Source organism: Protopterus annectens, chromosome 9.part0, assembly GCF_019279795.1.
Source record: "Protopterus annectens isolate FY-2018-M chromosome 9.part0, PAN1.0, whole genome shotgun sequence".
Lineage (NCBI taxonomy): Eukaryota > Metazoa > Chordata > Ceratodontiformes > Protopteridae > Protopterus > Protopterus annectens.
Window position 1 is genome coordinate 1835091902 of NC_056743.1, and position 15326 is coordinate 1835107227.

The 15326-nt window shown below is 39.4% G+C and overlaps 1 protein-coding gene across 1 annotated transcript in view; it reads left to right on the plus strand.

Moving 5' to 3' along the window:
• Window positions 1-15326, plus strand: part of LOC122812286 (signal-regulatory protein beta-2-like) — a 509565-nt gene that overhangs the window by 284922 nt on the left and 209317 nt on the right. Inside the window, exon 4 of the mRNA XM_044084687.1 lies at window positions 4493-4831. Coding sequence (XP_043940622.1) covers window positions 4493-4831 — 339 coding nt within the window. The remainder of the gene's footprint in view (window positions 1-4492; window positions 4832-15326) is intronic.

A 15326-nucleotide genomic window follows, 5' to 3' on the forward strand; every position in this document is an offset into this window, starting at 1 on the left:
AGTACAGGCCAGAATGGTTCTAAAGGTGTTGGGCCTCATGGCTGCGGCCATTACTCTTCTTCCCTTGGCCCGCTTCTATATGCGCCTGCTTCAGTGGATGTTGTTCACTCAGTGGTCTTACCAACAACTTCCGATGCGTCACCAGATATTTGTGACTCAGATTTGCAAGAATCATCTTTCATGGTGGATTACTTCTCCTCAGATTCACCAAGGCAGACCCTTTGTACCCCCAGCCCCGGTAGCCACTGTCACTACGGACGCCTCCTTGATCAGGTGGGGGGGTCATTATCAGGGCAGGATGGTTCATGGGACGTGGCAACCGTTCGAATACCACCTGCACATAAATGTCCTAGAGATGAGAGCAGTGCTTTTAACGTTGCAAGCCCTCAACGACTTTCTTCCCTTGGGAACAATTGCAGTTCACACAGACAACATGTCTGTAGTATGGTATATCAACAAACAGGGAGGAACCAAATCCTACCCCTTGTGTCGAGAAGCTCTCAGACTTTGGCAATGGGCGATCTCCTCTCATCGGTTTCTGGTAGCAATGCATATCCCTGGGAAAACCAACATTTTAGCGGACAGATTGAGCAGAGCTATTCTCATGCCTCACGAGTGGTCTCTCAAACAATCTATAGTGGAGGAGATTTTTCTAGAATGGGGCCGCCCATGTTGCGATCTTTTTGCTACTCCCCAAAACAGCAAATGCCCAGACTTCTTTTCTCTCTTCCCACTGCCAGGCCATCCCCCCAGAGACGCTCTAACCCAGGATTGGCCCCAGGGACTTCTTTATGCTTTTCCTCCTTTTCCACTGATTCCACAAGTACTCCAGAAAGCCACCGTTGTGAGAGCCAAAATGATTATCATTGCTCCCTATTGGCCTCGACAAATTTGGTTCCCGTTCCTCCATCGTCACCTTTTGGTGCAGCCGTGGCATCTGGACCCAGTACCAGACCTTCTGATTCACCAATCAGGTCAGCTGCACCAGTCTATCCCTTCTCTCAACCTCACAGCATGGTTGCTCCACTTCCTTCCTTAGCCAGGCTTCCTATGATCTCTAATCCTGTTAGGGATATCATAGTGGCTTCACTAAAATCCTCTACTAGAAGGATTTATACCAGCAAATGGAAACGTTTTTCTTATTGGGCAAAAGCTAAGAATATTGATCCCTTTACTGCTCCAGTTCAAGCAGTTTTGGATTTCTTAGCGGAAATCTTTCATGCGGGCTCTTCTTCTTCCACGGTCAAAGTTCAGTTAGCTGCTATCTCGAACTTTCATGTCGGGTTCGCAGATCACAACATCATGTCCCATAGGCTTTGTAGAGCCTTTTTAAAAGGAATCTTTCTCCTGAAACCTCCAGTCAGGAGTCCTCCTCCTCAATGGGACCTAAATTTAGTGCTGACATCCTTGATTCTTCCTCCCTTCAAGCCAGCTGTTTCATGTTCCCTGAAATTTCTTTCATGGAAAACTTTATTCCTGGTTGCTATTACATCGGCTAGGAGAGTGTCTGAACTTCATGCTCTATCGGTTCGCCCCCCATATTTAGTCTTCCACAAAGACAGAGTATCATTGAGAACTAATCCGACCTTTTTGCCTAAGGTCGCCTCAAAGACTAATTTGAATCAGGCTATTGATCTCCCTGTATTTTTCCCAAACTACTCAAACAGATCGGAACAAAAATTACACTATCTTGATGTTCACCGCCAACTTAGATATTATTTGGACAGAACAAAACAATTCAGGAAATCCGATCAGCTCTTTGTTTCTTATGCTGATAACAAGAAAGGCCTTCCTGTCTCAAAAGTGACCTTATCTAGATGGCTTTCTTCTGTCATCTCTGAAATTTATCAGCTCAGGGGAAAACAGCTGTGCTCGAAACCTAAAGCACATTCAACCAGAAGCTTAGCCACTTCCACAGCCTTTCAGGCTAGACTTCCATTAGACACTATTTGTGCAGCAGCCACTTGGGCCACTCCTCATACCTTTGTTTCCCATTACAAATTGGATTTGGCCTCCAGGGACAGAGCCAGTTTTGGCTCTACAGTTCTCAAGAGTCTGTTCCATTGAGCCACCCAGGATATAGGTGCTAGGGACGCGGTCCCATCAAGCAAGAATGAAAGCGAGATTGACAACTTAACATTGAGAAGTTATGTACCTACCATAACGTTCCATGTTAGTTGTCTTCTCTCGCCTTCTTTCTTGCGACCCTCCCTCCTTCCCCCTGGCCTGGACAGACCTTTCTCTCTATATGAAAGCATGCTTCTGAAGACCATACTTTGCTGGTCCTCTTCCTTTTGGAAGTTATTTATGCTAGGTGTTATTGCCTATAGACAACAAACGAGATCTGGGTACTTACCGCCTTGCATCATGGGATATGGGGCTGCCTCGAGCTGGTAAAAGTGACTCTCGAGCTTAGCAAGTGCAGTGGAGCCGAGGATCGGCTCCGAACCCATCAAGCAAGAAAGAAGGCGAGAGAAGACAACTAACATGGAACGTTATGGTAGGTACATAACTTCTCATTAACAACAACTGGAAAATTATCACTGGAAGCAGTGATTTGCAAGCAGTTTTGGGGAATGCTCCTAACTTCATATACAAGAAAGTCAAAACTATCAAAAGTTTATTGGAGAAGGACGATACCAAAATGTCTGTTCCTTTGTCAGACCTAAGGGTATGTGTAAATGCTTCAGCTGTAATGCTTGTAGATGCATTCATGAGGGACCCTTATGTTTGTTTACCACACCTGAATCACACTATTACTGTACCAGGGAGATTCAGTTGTAACACTTTAAATATATATTGCTTTATGTTCTGGATGTTCAGCCTTTTATATAGGCATGACGACCAGACAGTTGAAGAAACATATAAAAGAACATTGCTATGCTATCAAATGTAAGGATGAAAATAATGCCTTATATAGACATTCTGTTCTTTGTTCTTCATTTAAGAAATTTTCTTTTTCTATCCTTGAACATATTGACAAAGATTTAAGAGGTGGTATTTTTTATTGTCTTATTTTATGTTATTGTGTTTTACAGAAAAATATTCTATTTTACTTTTAATGTATAATGACTTAATTGATGCAATTAAAGATTCAGTGGGCATGTATGTATATATTTATATATATTTATATATATATATATATATATATATATATATATATATATATATATATATATACACTATGGAAGTTTTTTTAAGTTTTACATTTCTGAAGAGCTCTTATTGACGAAAGTGTGGATTAAACTGTTTTTGCACTCATCTCGTGGGTTTGTTCTCTGTTGCTTTCAGTGTTTTTGGATTTGGTTTTAGTTTTTACACTGAGTGCTGTTTTTTTTTTTTTTTTTTTTTTTTGATATACAGGTAAGTCCCCAAATTAAGTCCACACCGTAAAGGCAAAGACAGTTTATTATTAAGTGTTTTCATCTCCTCAAAATATGTGGAAGTTCATCCAAATAAAAAACGCATTGAGAGTTACACTTAAATATGAAACAACAATCCATCCAATACATAAATCAAATATCCACCTTTTAATGTTATAACCTTCACAAATAAAAAATAAATAAATAAATTGTGATAACCACTCATAATATCAAGTAATTCATAACGGAACTTAATTTATACTTTTGAGTTTTTATTATTACTATTTCTTTAAATGTTGGGGAGTGGAGTCATGTGGCATCATGTAGCTGTATTGTTGTGTTTTTAGTAACTCTAAATGATTTTTTATTCTGAGGAAGTCCCACATATTTTGAGGGGATGAAAGTGCTTAAGAAAAAAGTTTTTTTTTTTACCTTTCATGGTGTAGTCTTCACTGGATGATCTATTTGTACATTTAGTATTCTGAAGTGTGTTCAAGTGAAGGCACAAAAGCATTCACGGCAGTTACTGGGGTAGGGTTAGGGCCAGAAAATAGTAAATTCCTCATAGCTGTCTGTGTTGTAATGACACATTTCTAGTTCTCGTCAGACTGATGAAGAACAAATGAATACAGTTGTGTCAGGCTTAGCAGTCCAGAGGCACAGGACAGAAAAAATGATCAAAAAAATGGAAAAATCAGCAGTTATAGTATTACATTTTATTTTTATTTTAATCGTTATAAAATAGACATTGGAAACCAATGAAATCTCATTAAACAAAACTGCTTATTTTGTGATTTACTTGGAATATCTGATAAAGTTTTACAAAATTCTTAAATTCACACAGCTAGTTGAGATGGTGGGAACCAAACTCAGACTGGTTAGTCGTAATGTGCTTGTAAGTTGCTGCAGTAACTTACTAAGGTAATCTGCTTAGAAATAACAATTAGATAGCATAATAGTCAAGAATTATTTTTTGAACATGGTTATTACTTCTCTTGTTATGGAATCTTCAAGTATCGGAATTTCAGACTGCTGAAACATTAAGTGAATTATATGACTGTGATTTTTGGAAGCCTGCTGAACTGCATTTATAACCTAAAAGTTTTTAACATTTATTTTATTTATTCCAGGGGGTTATAACCTGATAGTACACCAGACCCTATCTATTACTGGTATAGAAGGAGGCACGGTCATAATGCAGTGTACTTTGTCAAAAGAAACTATAGGACCAGTTCGATGGTACAAGGGTAGCAATCTAAAGATGCTCTTTTACTCACAGCTCTCAGACGGTACATCAGATGCACGAGTGAGTCAGGTTGTACATGAAGGACCGTCAAGAAACACTGACCATTCCATTACATTCACTGGTATTACCTTGGATGATGCAGGGGTGTATTATTGTGTAAAGTTTAAATCAGACGGTAAAACTGTGGCTACAACAGGATCAGGAACCCGACTTTACATAACTGGTAAGTACAAAATGTCAAACAACGACTTATAAAGCTGTGAAAATAACAAGTATGTAAACATCACTGTTTTGCAATTTCTGAATGCACAACTTTGGACTACATTTACTTATGAATGTTATATTTGCAAAAGGGGACCAAAAATGTCTTTGACACAGCAAAGCTGCTATTTTTGTAGAAACTAAAAATGGAGACCCATGAACCATAATCAGTATACCTTTATATTAAGGAATACTTAAATACAATAACTTCTAAACCTAAAATATTTTACATTCAGTTGCTGTTGAGGGAAGGTATAGGAAGATGTACAGTTATTTATTTATTAAGAATAAGAACACCCACACATCAAGATAATAAAAATTACATTACTTCTTATTCTGCTAAACAGAGACAAATCTTACATCATACTCCAGATTAAATGTTAGGAACTATAATTATTCATCTGACTTCATAAGGCACATTGTTATATGCTCATCAAAGTTACTGATAAAATTCAAACCCTCATCTGCCAAAAATGATTTAATTGATCTTGTATTGTCAGCTATCTATGCATAGACTGCAATTTTAACATGATTATTGTTAATGAGGATGGAATTGAATCAGCACTGATTGAGTTTCATATGAAGGTTTTCTGAGATTTATAAAAGAAATTTGAAAGAGCATGGCAGTACATTTTGAATTTACCAAGAATATTTTATGAAATAATCTAAATGGTAAGCACCTTTAGGAATAGGGGTTCTTAAGGAAATAATTCACAAATTCATGGAGTTCAGATGGTAAAATTTCAGCAACAAAGTACAGTGTGCAGTAATATGGCATCACAAAAAAGAAACAGTAAAATGTCAGGCGATATTAGGAAATAAAATGCTTAATTCTTTAACGGACCAAATATTTTTCTGAGTTTCGTTGTCATACTGAAATGTGATACTGCCAGGATGGCCAGATGACAAGTAAATAATTGCAGTGTCAATTCAAGTATATGAGGGGGAGTCAATAAACCCTATACATTTTTTTCTGTGCACGCATTGCAACGCAATGCATACACTGGCACGAATCTTTTCAGATTCAGTAAATATCGCTTAGCAGCACGCAAGTACATGCAAACAAGGAAAGTGCCATGGAATGCAAATTTCTACTTAAGATGATGAATCTTATGGAAATTAGGCAGGTGGAGTGATTCAACAAGCTGAAAGGCATCTGTGCAGACTCCGTGTCCATGTCATAGTGTATGTGGATATTTTCCATATACAGGAGTCTACATGGAAACAAGGGGATGTAAAAGTAAATAAATATGAATATAACTCCCCCGAAAATGTTAGCTCACATACATAAATGTGCAAAGCATACATTGTGGATGTTTGGAAAAGGAAGAGAATATGTAAAATTAACAATAAGATTTTTATATATTCTCCACTTGTTTGCACTATGCATCACTATGCGCCATATTGCTCAAACATGCTTAACAGAAAAATAAAATGAAGAATTCTGAAATAACATTTATAATGTACTTTAAACAACTGTACTGTAGGACCATGCATGTGGTCAATACAATGGTGAATTTGTGCTGTTATCCAGCTTACATTGCTATGAACCATGTTGTTTCCAGGCTGTCAGCATGAATATGTATGCAAATGAGGTGGAGTTGCTGAATCCCTAAAAGCAGCATCCATATCTGCATATCCACATTGTGCAGGCTACTACATGGTGTTGATATTCCCACTGGATGTGGGTGACATTAAGGGGGTGTCTATTTACTTTTAGAATTTTTTAGTGCTCGGTAGGTGTGTTTACATGGCGTGCTGCATAGCTTAGCATGTTCGCATGAACAGACCCCCCACATCACAGTGATGACATCGGCAGCTATTAATTTAAACCAGATATATTCAATGAGAATAAATACTTTTATCTAAGCTATGTTGCATGGCGCTGCACATCATGCCATGTCGCACAAAAAATAGGGCCTTTAAATCATGTTAATTAAATCCCCGGCAGGTGAACTGCATCATAATTAGGTTATCCCACATGGTGCACCCGCAGCAGACCTGTATAAAGTATGCATACACCCTACATTCTGATATTCCCTCAATACTCTGAACCACTGCAGTACAGACTTGGAAATTTTAACTGAGATAATACTAGGGGATGATGCAGCTATTCTACATCTGTATGTGCTAGATGCTGAAGTCAATGCTGCTGGTGCTGCTGACAATAGGCCTAGGCCAAGGAGAAGAATGTTCAGGTGCAGGGTAACCTTCCAGGAGCTACATGAATTGGAGATTGTAGAGCACTACAGGGTGGACAGGGACATACTACAAGAACACACTGAGCTCTGCCATCCTCAACAGCCAGAGCTAACAGAGGGGAACCCATACCAGTGGAAACAAAAGTATGTGTAGCCCTTAGGATATTAGCTACAGGTACATTTCATAGACTGACTGGGGGCATGATGGGGCTGTCACAGGCATCTACATCCAGGATACTCCACCAGTTCCTGGATACTATGCTTCCACATTCCAGTGAGCACATATCACTTCCCCTTTCCCCTGAGGTGAGGGCCAGTAATATGTAACAGTTCTACCATGTAGCACACTACCTGAGAACTGGGTGCCACAGATTGCACTAATGTATACATCAAGGCACCACCTATATTAACTGCAAGGGGTACCATTCCATCATTTACCAAGACATGTGCAATGTGCAGAGGATTATCATGAATGTGTGTGCTGGCTACCGGAGAGTTATCATGACTCCCATATCTAACACACATCATAGCTGTACCAGATGTATGCTAGGGGGGACATCCCACAGGGCCATCTACTGGTGGAGGATGGCTATGCCTTGTAACCATGGATGATGGCACCTATCAGAAATGCATACACACCCATGGAAGAATGAAATAATGAGGCACACACACAAACTAGGAACATCATAGAGCACGTGTTTGGGCTTCTAAAGTCACGGTTCCAGTGCTTAGCTATATCTGGTGGAGCCCTGGAGTATAGTCCAGCCACATGTGCACAGATATTCACAGCATGTGCTATACTACACAATCTGATCCTGTGGAACAGCTGCAGCAGGATCAGCAAAGGAAAGGGATACACAGCCCCTCACCAGTGCCTAGGTCACCACAGCCACAGTCACAGGAGGACTCGGAGGAGGAAACCCCCTGCTGATGTCCCTGTAGGCAGATGTAGGTGTGCTCAGTACACCCTGGCTTTGACTAAGAGACAATACATAACACATTCACTGACAACCTATGTACCTATGGACCTTACTCCTACTCACATATTAAAATAGATGTCAGGCAACTCACACATCCTGTACCTATCCATGTATTGGCTGTGTACTGCTTGCATTAGACAGAGTCCGCCCTGAACTACAGCTGCATCAACTACTACATTTGCAAGGTAAGTCCATAACCTACACAGTAGTCTACAGGATTATTATGATATGCCATTGTATGTATGGATATGGTACATTATGCAAGTAACTATAGTGGGCTAGTTGGACAGAAATGACATCCACATGGGACTACAGATAACCATTCCACTATCATGTTTCCATTTGTATTCAGTAGGCCTCATGCATGGAATAATCATGCAGTCCTACTGCAACAGATTACTGGTACATCATTTAAGGAATTTGTTAGAGAATGGGGTTAAATGATAGACTCTTGTATATCCCAGCAGAACATGTTGTTTTGTTCCCCCACCCCCAACACAGCAGTGTCCCTTTGTAATCGCTATAACAGTAACTCATCAATGGTATAGGAACATTTCACACAGTCTCAGAACAGTAATATAGAAATTGATTTTACATTGTATGTCTTAAGTAACTGAAGAATAATAATGTACATATTTATGCAAGTGATTGTATGATGAATGACCCCATTTCTGTCAAGTACATTCTGTGGTTCAAAGGACTAAGGTAATTACCTAGTGTGATGCTGCTCATGGTTCTAATCCAGAAGTATCCGCTTTGTTGGATGTGAGGTATTAATAAGTTGTGTTTTCAGACTGTCAGTTTGTGTGTGCTATACTGTTATTAACCTCTTTCACATATTAATTACTTCAGACAGCTTTAAAAAAATGTTAGCCAATTTGAGTGAAGCACAGAAATGCAGAAACAGGGACAGATGTCATATTGTGTAACACACAAAATCCCGGATTGGAATACACCTAGGTGTGGGCTAGAGTCAGTTTACAAATGGCCAGAAATCCCACTGGGCATGCTCATGCATTTAGTTAAGCAGAGCACATATCTATATATGTCTATAAATATATATAATAAAATGTACAAATGCTTTTACTTATCCAGGCTTAAATGACCACTGCAACATTGCTTGCTTACTTAAACTAAGGAGTTTAAATAGATAAATATTAATTTAACATATATTAACTACATCAAATTTAATTTTGGTAATATAATTACTTTCTAGACTTTTGTTTTACATCATCATTAATATACCTGTGTTAACACACACATTTTAGAGTGTTTATAATATACGTATTTATTAATATATGTTTGTATGGTTGTTAGTTGAGTTATATTTGGATTTTGTATGAGGCATGTATAGTTATAACAATTTTAACTAGGTAATTTATGACTACTTATAGACTCACTTTAGAGAGTTTTTAATTTTACATTATATAGTATATACTTCATTCGAAAAACATGATGAAATAGAAATTAAAATAACAACAATAATAATAATAATAATAATAATAAAAATAAAACATACACATTAAATATACTTTAAAAGTATCATTGTTAAAATTAACTAATAACATCTAGAGTTGGATAGTATATTTTATATATATATATATTTTTTATAGATGTGATATTAAACAAATAACCTGGCTGTTCTGAGTTGTAATGTATGTTTTTGCAAAGGAATCACATTGCATTGCTGTTTTAAATTGTTGATTAGCAATTAAGCATAGTGACGTGAGTGTATATATAAACAGTTATTTAATTAATTTGAAATGTCTGAAGAAGTTGCTCACACTTTGAGCGACGAAAAGCGCTTTACTCTAAATAAACTGCCTGTTTTTTAGTCTTCCGTGACATTCTTGGACTCTCTTTTGTTGGATTAAATCTGTTAGGGGAAAAAATATAAAAAATAAAAAGCATTCAATAAGCTGGTTGCATAAGTGTGCACACCCTTAAACTAATATTTTGAAGCACCTTTTGATTTAATTACACCATTCAGTCTTCTTGGGTACACACACCTGCCATCAATTAAACTGTTGTCACATAGCCATTATAAAAAAAACTGTTTTCTGACTGTCAGACTACTAGATTCAGATGACCATTAAAAGCAGTGTGACTCTGTAGGCTTCACAATCTGTTCAACACAGGGCTTCTTTATGTCCTGTATGATTAATTCACTAGCAGTCACTGATAAAGCAGATTTGAGCTGTGGTGCATGTATTAAGTACTGTGATCTACAGTGTGTAACACTAGATAGGTAGTGGTTCTAATCTCACTCCACCACACTTGTTTTGTGTGTGTGTGTGGGGGGGGGGTTCGTGTGTGTGTGTGTGTGTGTGTGTGTATGCACATATCCCTACAAAACAAGTGTGAATCCCATACTTATCTCCAAACTGTAATGGTTTTGCACTTTTGACCCTTGACGTTGATGCAGGCCTCCAAGATCTTGTCCTCCACAAAGCCTGCTGATGTCATCTACAATAACAGTACCTACAGCCATGTTAAAGTCAGAATTAACCTGTGGTGCGTGCATTAAGAACTGTGATTTGTAGTGTATAAGACTAAATAGGTGAGGGTTCTATTCTTGCTCCAGCCTCCTGTTTGTATATTTGCATCTTCCTAAAAACAAATTTGAATCCCACACTGATTTAGAAACAGGCTGGGTTTTAAGCATAGCAGCTGATGCAGGCTTTGTATGGTTGTCCTCCACAAGGCCTGCTGATGTCATCTACCATAACAGTACCTACAGTCATGCTGAAGTCAGACTTAAGCTGCGATGCATTCATTAAGTAATGTGATTTGTAGTATATAAGAATAGATTGGTCATGGGTTCTAATCTCACTCCAGACCACTGTATGTGTATGTGCAGCTTTCTAAAAACAAATATAAATCACACACACTGACTTACAAACAGGCATAGTTTTGCACTGTTTTGGGTGTATGAGTTGAAGCAGGCCTTCTACTCTTGTCCTATTTAAGGCGTGCTGGTGTCATCTACCATAAGAATATCTACAGCCTTATTACAGTCAAACTTAAGAAGTGGCATGTGCATTAAATACTGTGTTCTTTAGTATATAAAACTAGATAGGGGTTATAATCTCACTTCAGCCCACTGTGTGCAAGTACATCTTCCTAAAAACAAATATGAATCCTACATTGACTTACAAACAAACAGGGTTTTGCACTGTTTTGGGCATTATCAGTTGATACAGGCCTTATACTCTTGTCTTCTATAAGGCCTGCTGATGTCATCTACCATAAGACTACCTACAACCATGTTAAAGTCAGATGTAAGCTGTGGTGCATGCTTTAAATACTATGATCTGTAATATATAAAACTAGATAGGTAGGGGTCCTCAATCCAGACAAATCAGGATGTGGGTGCTGTGTAGTGTTCTGTCAACATAAATAGGGAGTGGTACTATTCTCATTGCAGCTAAGTTGGTGTGTGTGGATGTTAGGTAGAGCATCAGTCTATGGGATGATAGGAATTTACGGCGCTAATGGCCCTTGGGCCCTTATAATCCTAGCAATGCTCTTACCTTTATTTCCATGATCAGCACCTATTACCCTTGTTGAAGAGGGATACAGGTGGAACCCCCATGTTGAAATTACGGTCATCCATTCAGTCATATAGGTTGCATCCAAAGAGGGCCAATGAGGTGCTCTGTTTGACATAAAGTGGGAGTCTCTTTCAAAGGTGTGTTAAACTGCGGTAGTCAAATCACTCCCTTGAGAAGGTTTTATTTATGTCACATACCAGGTTAAGGTCTTTACAGTGAGTGCCTTGTGTGCCATTTGACCTATGGATATGCAGCATTTCCAATTAAGCCTGGTCAGAGATTGCCTTGTATGTAAGGTTGAGATCACCTCTGAGTAGTCTGTAAGACAGAGTAAAGTGACAGTGATTTGAGATGATCCCAATAGGACAGATGTGGAAGACTTGAATTTCCCTTGTGAGGAGACTTTGTGGTCTCTCCACTTGCTGCAGGTGCTTGGAAAGGTACATACCAAAAGGGCCATTGCACTTAACTATTGGCCTGATAAGGGAAGAGTACATGTATAGAAGACCTTAGGCATGGCCAACTAGGCAGCCATCTAGGGCACTGCTCTATCAGCGGCACTTTTCCAGTATTTATTTGTTTATTTTTTTTTTGTAGTAAGCAAATGGTTTCTTTGAAATGTGTTGAATGAATATAGAAAAAAAATGAAGAGTAAGATAAGCTAAGAGGAAAAAAGTAGAATAATGTAATCTGGATGTTGTAGAAAGACCAGAATGGGGACACTGGCTGGTGTGTGAGGGGTGCTGTGGAGCCCTTTTGCCTACGTCACCAGTTGACCAAAGGCCAGTCTTGAGTACATGGAGGTTATAACTTCTTTTTTTTTCAGGTAACAATGTCCTCACTTATGACATGAGCAAGATAGACTGCCCTCCTTACCAGTGTGGAGACATGGTGATTTAAGCTATGGTAGATGTCACCTTTTAGCCCAAGTCTCACACCCCTGAGTATGTACCTAAGGTATTGCAATTCTTGTGGTACTTAGCAGGAACATTGCTGTTACCAAAAGACGGTTAATACATATATTTGCATTGAGTTTAAGGCCATGACTTTGGCACCAATCATTTGTTCATGTAAGACACTCTTGTAGGATGTTCACATAATTTGGTGAGTCTATGACCACTCCCAGTTTGCTGGCATCAGCAAACCTTCTCAACCACAGACATTTACTTTGTGCATATTCATTGGAGAAATGGCTAGCAAACACAAGAGGACCCAGGACTGAACCCTATGGAACACCACTAGGTACAGCTCTGCTATTTGAGGTGGATTCCTCTACATTGACTATATGAGTTTTATCAGTGAGCATGTTATTGACCCCCCGCCATGATATAAGAGTGGATGCCTAGTTGGGTGACTTTGCTAATGATGCCTGAGTGGGGCATACTGTGAAATGCCTTGGCTTTGTCCCTCTAGGCTGTATGCACAGATTCCCCCTCATCCAGACCCTTGGTGAATGTATCAAAGAAGTCCACTGGGATTAACAGGCATGATCTCCCTTTGAGAAATCCAAACTGTGCAGGATCAACTGGCCTCTCTAAAGACAACAGCACAGCATGTATGAGACCCGATAACATCCCAGTCCATATCCTAATTGGGATCCAACATGGATTAGTAACACCATTGAGAACTCCTTGCAATCATAGTGTAACCACCAGCTTTATCCCAGCTGATTGAAAAACAGCCACCTTTATTCCCTTGCACAAAGCTGGTGCTAGCAATGACTCTGGGGCATATAGAGCTATTAGCCCAACTAGCATTATCTGCAAGGTAATGGAGTGAATCTTCATGGACCTTATCAACAAAGACCATGCTTCAAACAGCTACCTCTATACAGTTTTGATTTATCAAAGAGAAGTAATGCCTGTGACACATTGTGGACTTTTTTGAGACAGTTCTCAAGGACTTGGGTGTGGGGAAATTTGTGCATACAACCTACCAAGACGTAGCCATGGTATTTGACACTATTTCACACCCAGCCCTCATTGACAAAGTCACTCAGCTAGGTACCAACCCTTATATCGTTAGATGGGTCACTATCTGGCTTATTGATAGAACCCACCAAGTGAACATAGTGGAATCCACCTCCAACAGCACACCTGTAACCAGTGTTGTTCCATAAGGATCCATCCCAGCAACTCCACTGTTTGGAATATAGGTCTCCAAAGTACAAGCTAACATAAAGGTCTATGGCTGACAAAATTTGCTGATGACTGCATGCTGGGAGTGGTCATAGAAGCTGCAGATGATGTCAACATCCTAGATGGTCTTACACACACAAATAATTGGTACCAAACTCAGGGCCTTAAATGTAATGCAACAAAACTGTATTAACATACCTCTCGGTAGGTACAATGTTCCTTCTAATTTGTATATCAATTAAAAAAAGTACGTATGTGCTCACTGGTGATAGATCTGGTCACACAGGTTGAAAGTAACCTTACCTTTGATCACCATGCCTCTACAGTGGTAAAAAGGGCATTCTATATTGCCCAACACATAAGTAAGGCCATTGCACCCAGAAGAATAAAAGTATTTATAACCTCTGTGTACTCTCCCCTCATCAGGCAAATAATGTAATCCAATGTCCCTTCTGGTATGCACCTTTGCAAGCACCTGCAGCAATTGGAGAGAACACAAAAGTTCCTCAAGGATAATTCAAGGTTTTCAACATCTGTCCTAAGTGGATCATCTGAAACAACTGTCAATGTATTTTGTTTCATGCAGCCTCCTCAGAAGAGATCTATGCCTTGCATATAAGGTAATCTGTGACCAGGCTTTATTGGATATGCTGCATATCAGCAAATAAACTGGTACACGGGTTACTCACTCTATACACCTTAACCTGGTATGTGACAGTAATATAACATGCTGGAGAGTCACATATGACTAAAGCAGGTTACCACACCTTTAGAATTGATTCCCACTTCATGTCAAACAGAGCACTACATTGGCCCTCTAAAAACACAATCTTGGCGATTGGATGTGTAACCTTAAATTCACCCTGGGGTTTCCACCTGTGTCCTTCTTGGAAAGGGGTGATTGTTGCTGATCATGGAAATAAGTGTAGAACTTGGCCAGGCTTGTAAGGGCAAATGATATGATCCAGGCATAGTCTATGTGGAGGCACATGACCTGTGACATACCTCCCTGGACTATACTGACAGATACTAATTGAGCTCTCAAAAGACATCTGCATGGTCACAAACACATGATGTAAAGCAGCAGAGAGCACAACATCAGTGCAAGCTTATTATGCCTTCCACACAGTTAGACCAGCTACTTCACAGGCAGGGACTAAAGGTGGAGGTTCTTCTATGTACAACAGAATGAAAGATACCTCAAGTGTGGTCAAAAAGGACAATGCACTTGAGCTGCACCAGGGTCAAATCACAGTAGGCAAAGTACAATTCTACATCTGTGTAAGCTGTAGGCTCCCCTCTATGGCCCAGGAAACCCATATCATGTATTTAAACTTATTGGAAACACTAACCATCCCATGCAATACCATATGCAAGGCTGACTTTCAGTATCCCACTATTAACTGGAATCCTATACAACACCGAACATGCAGGCACAGACATTCATGAATTTTGTAAACAGTAACTCCCTGGACCAGATAGCCAGTATACCAACCAGAGGAGCAACCATACTGGGTGTGGCCCTTGGCAATAGGACAGACTCATGCACACCCTGTACTGTAATGTCTTCCATGATATAGTCCA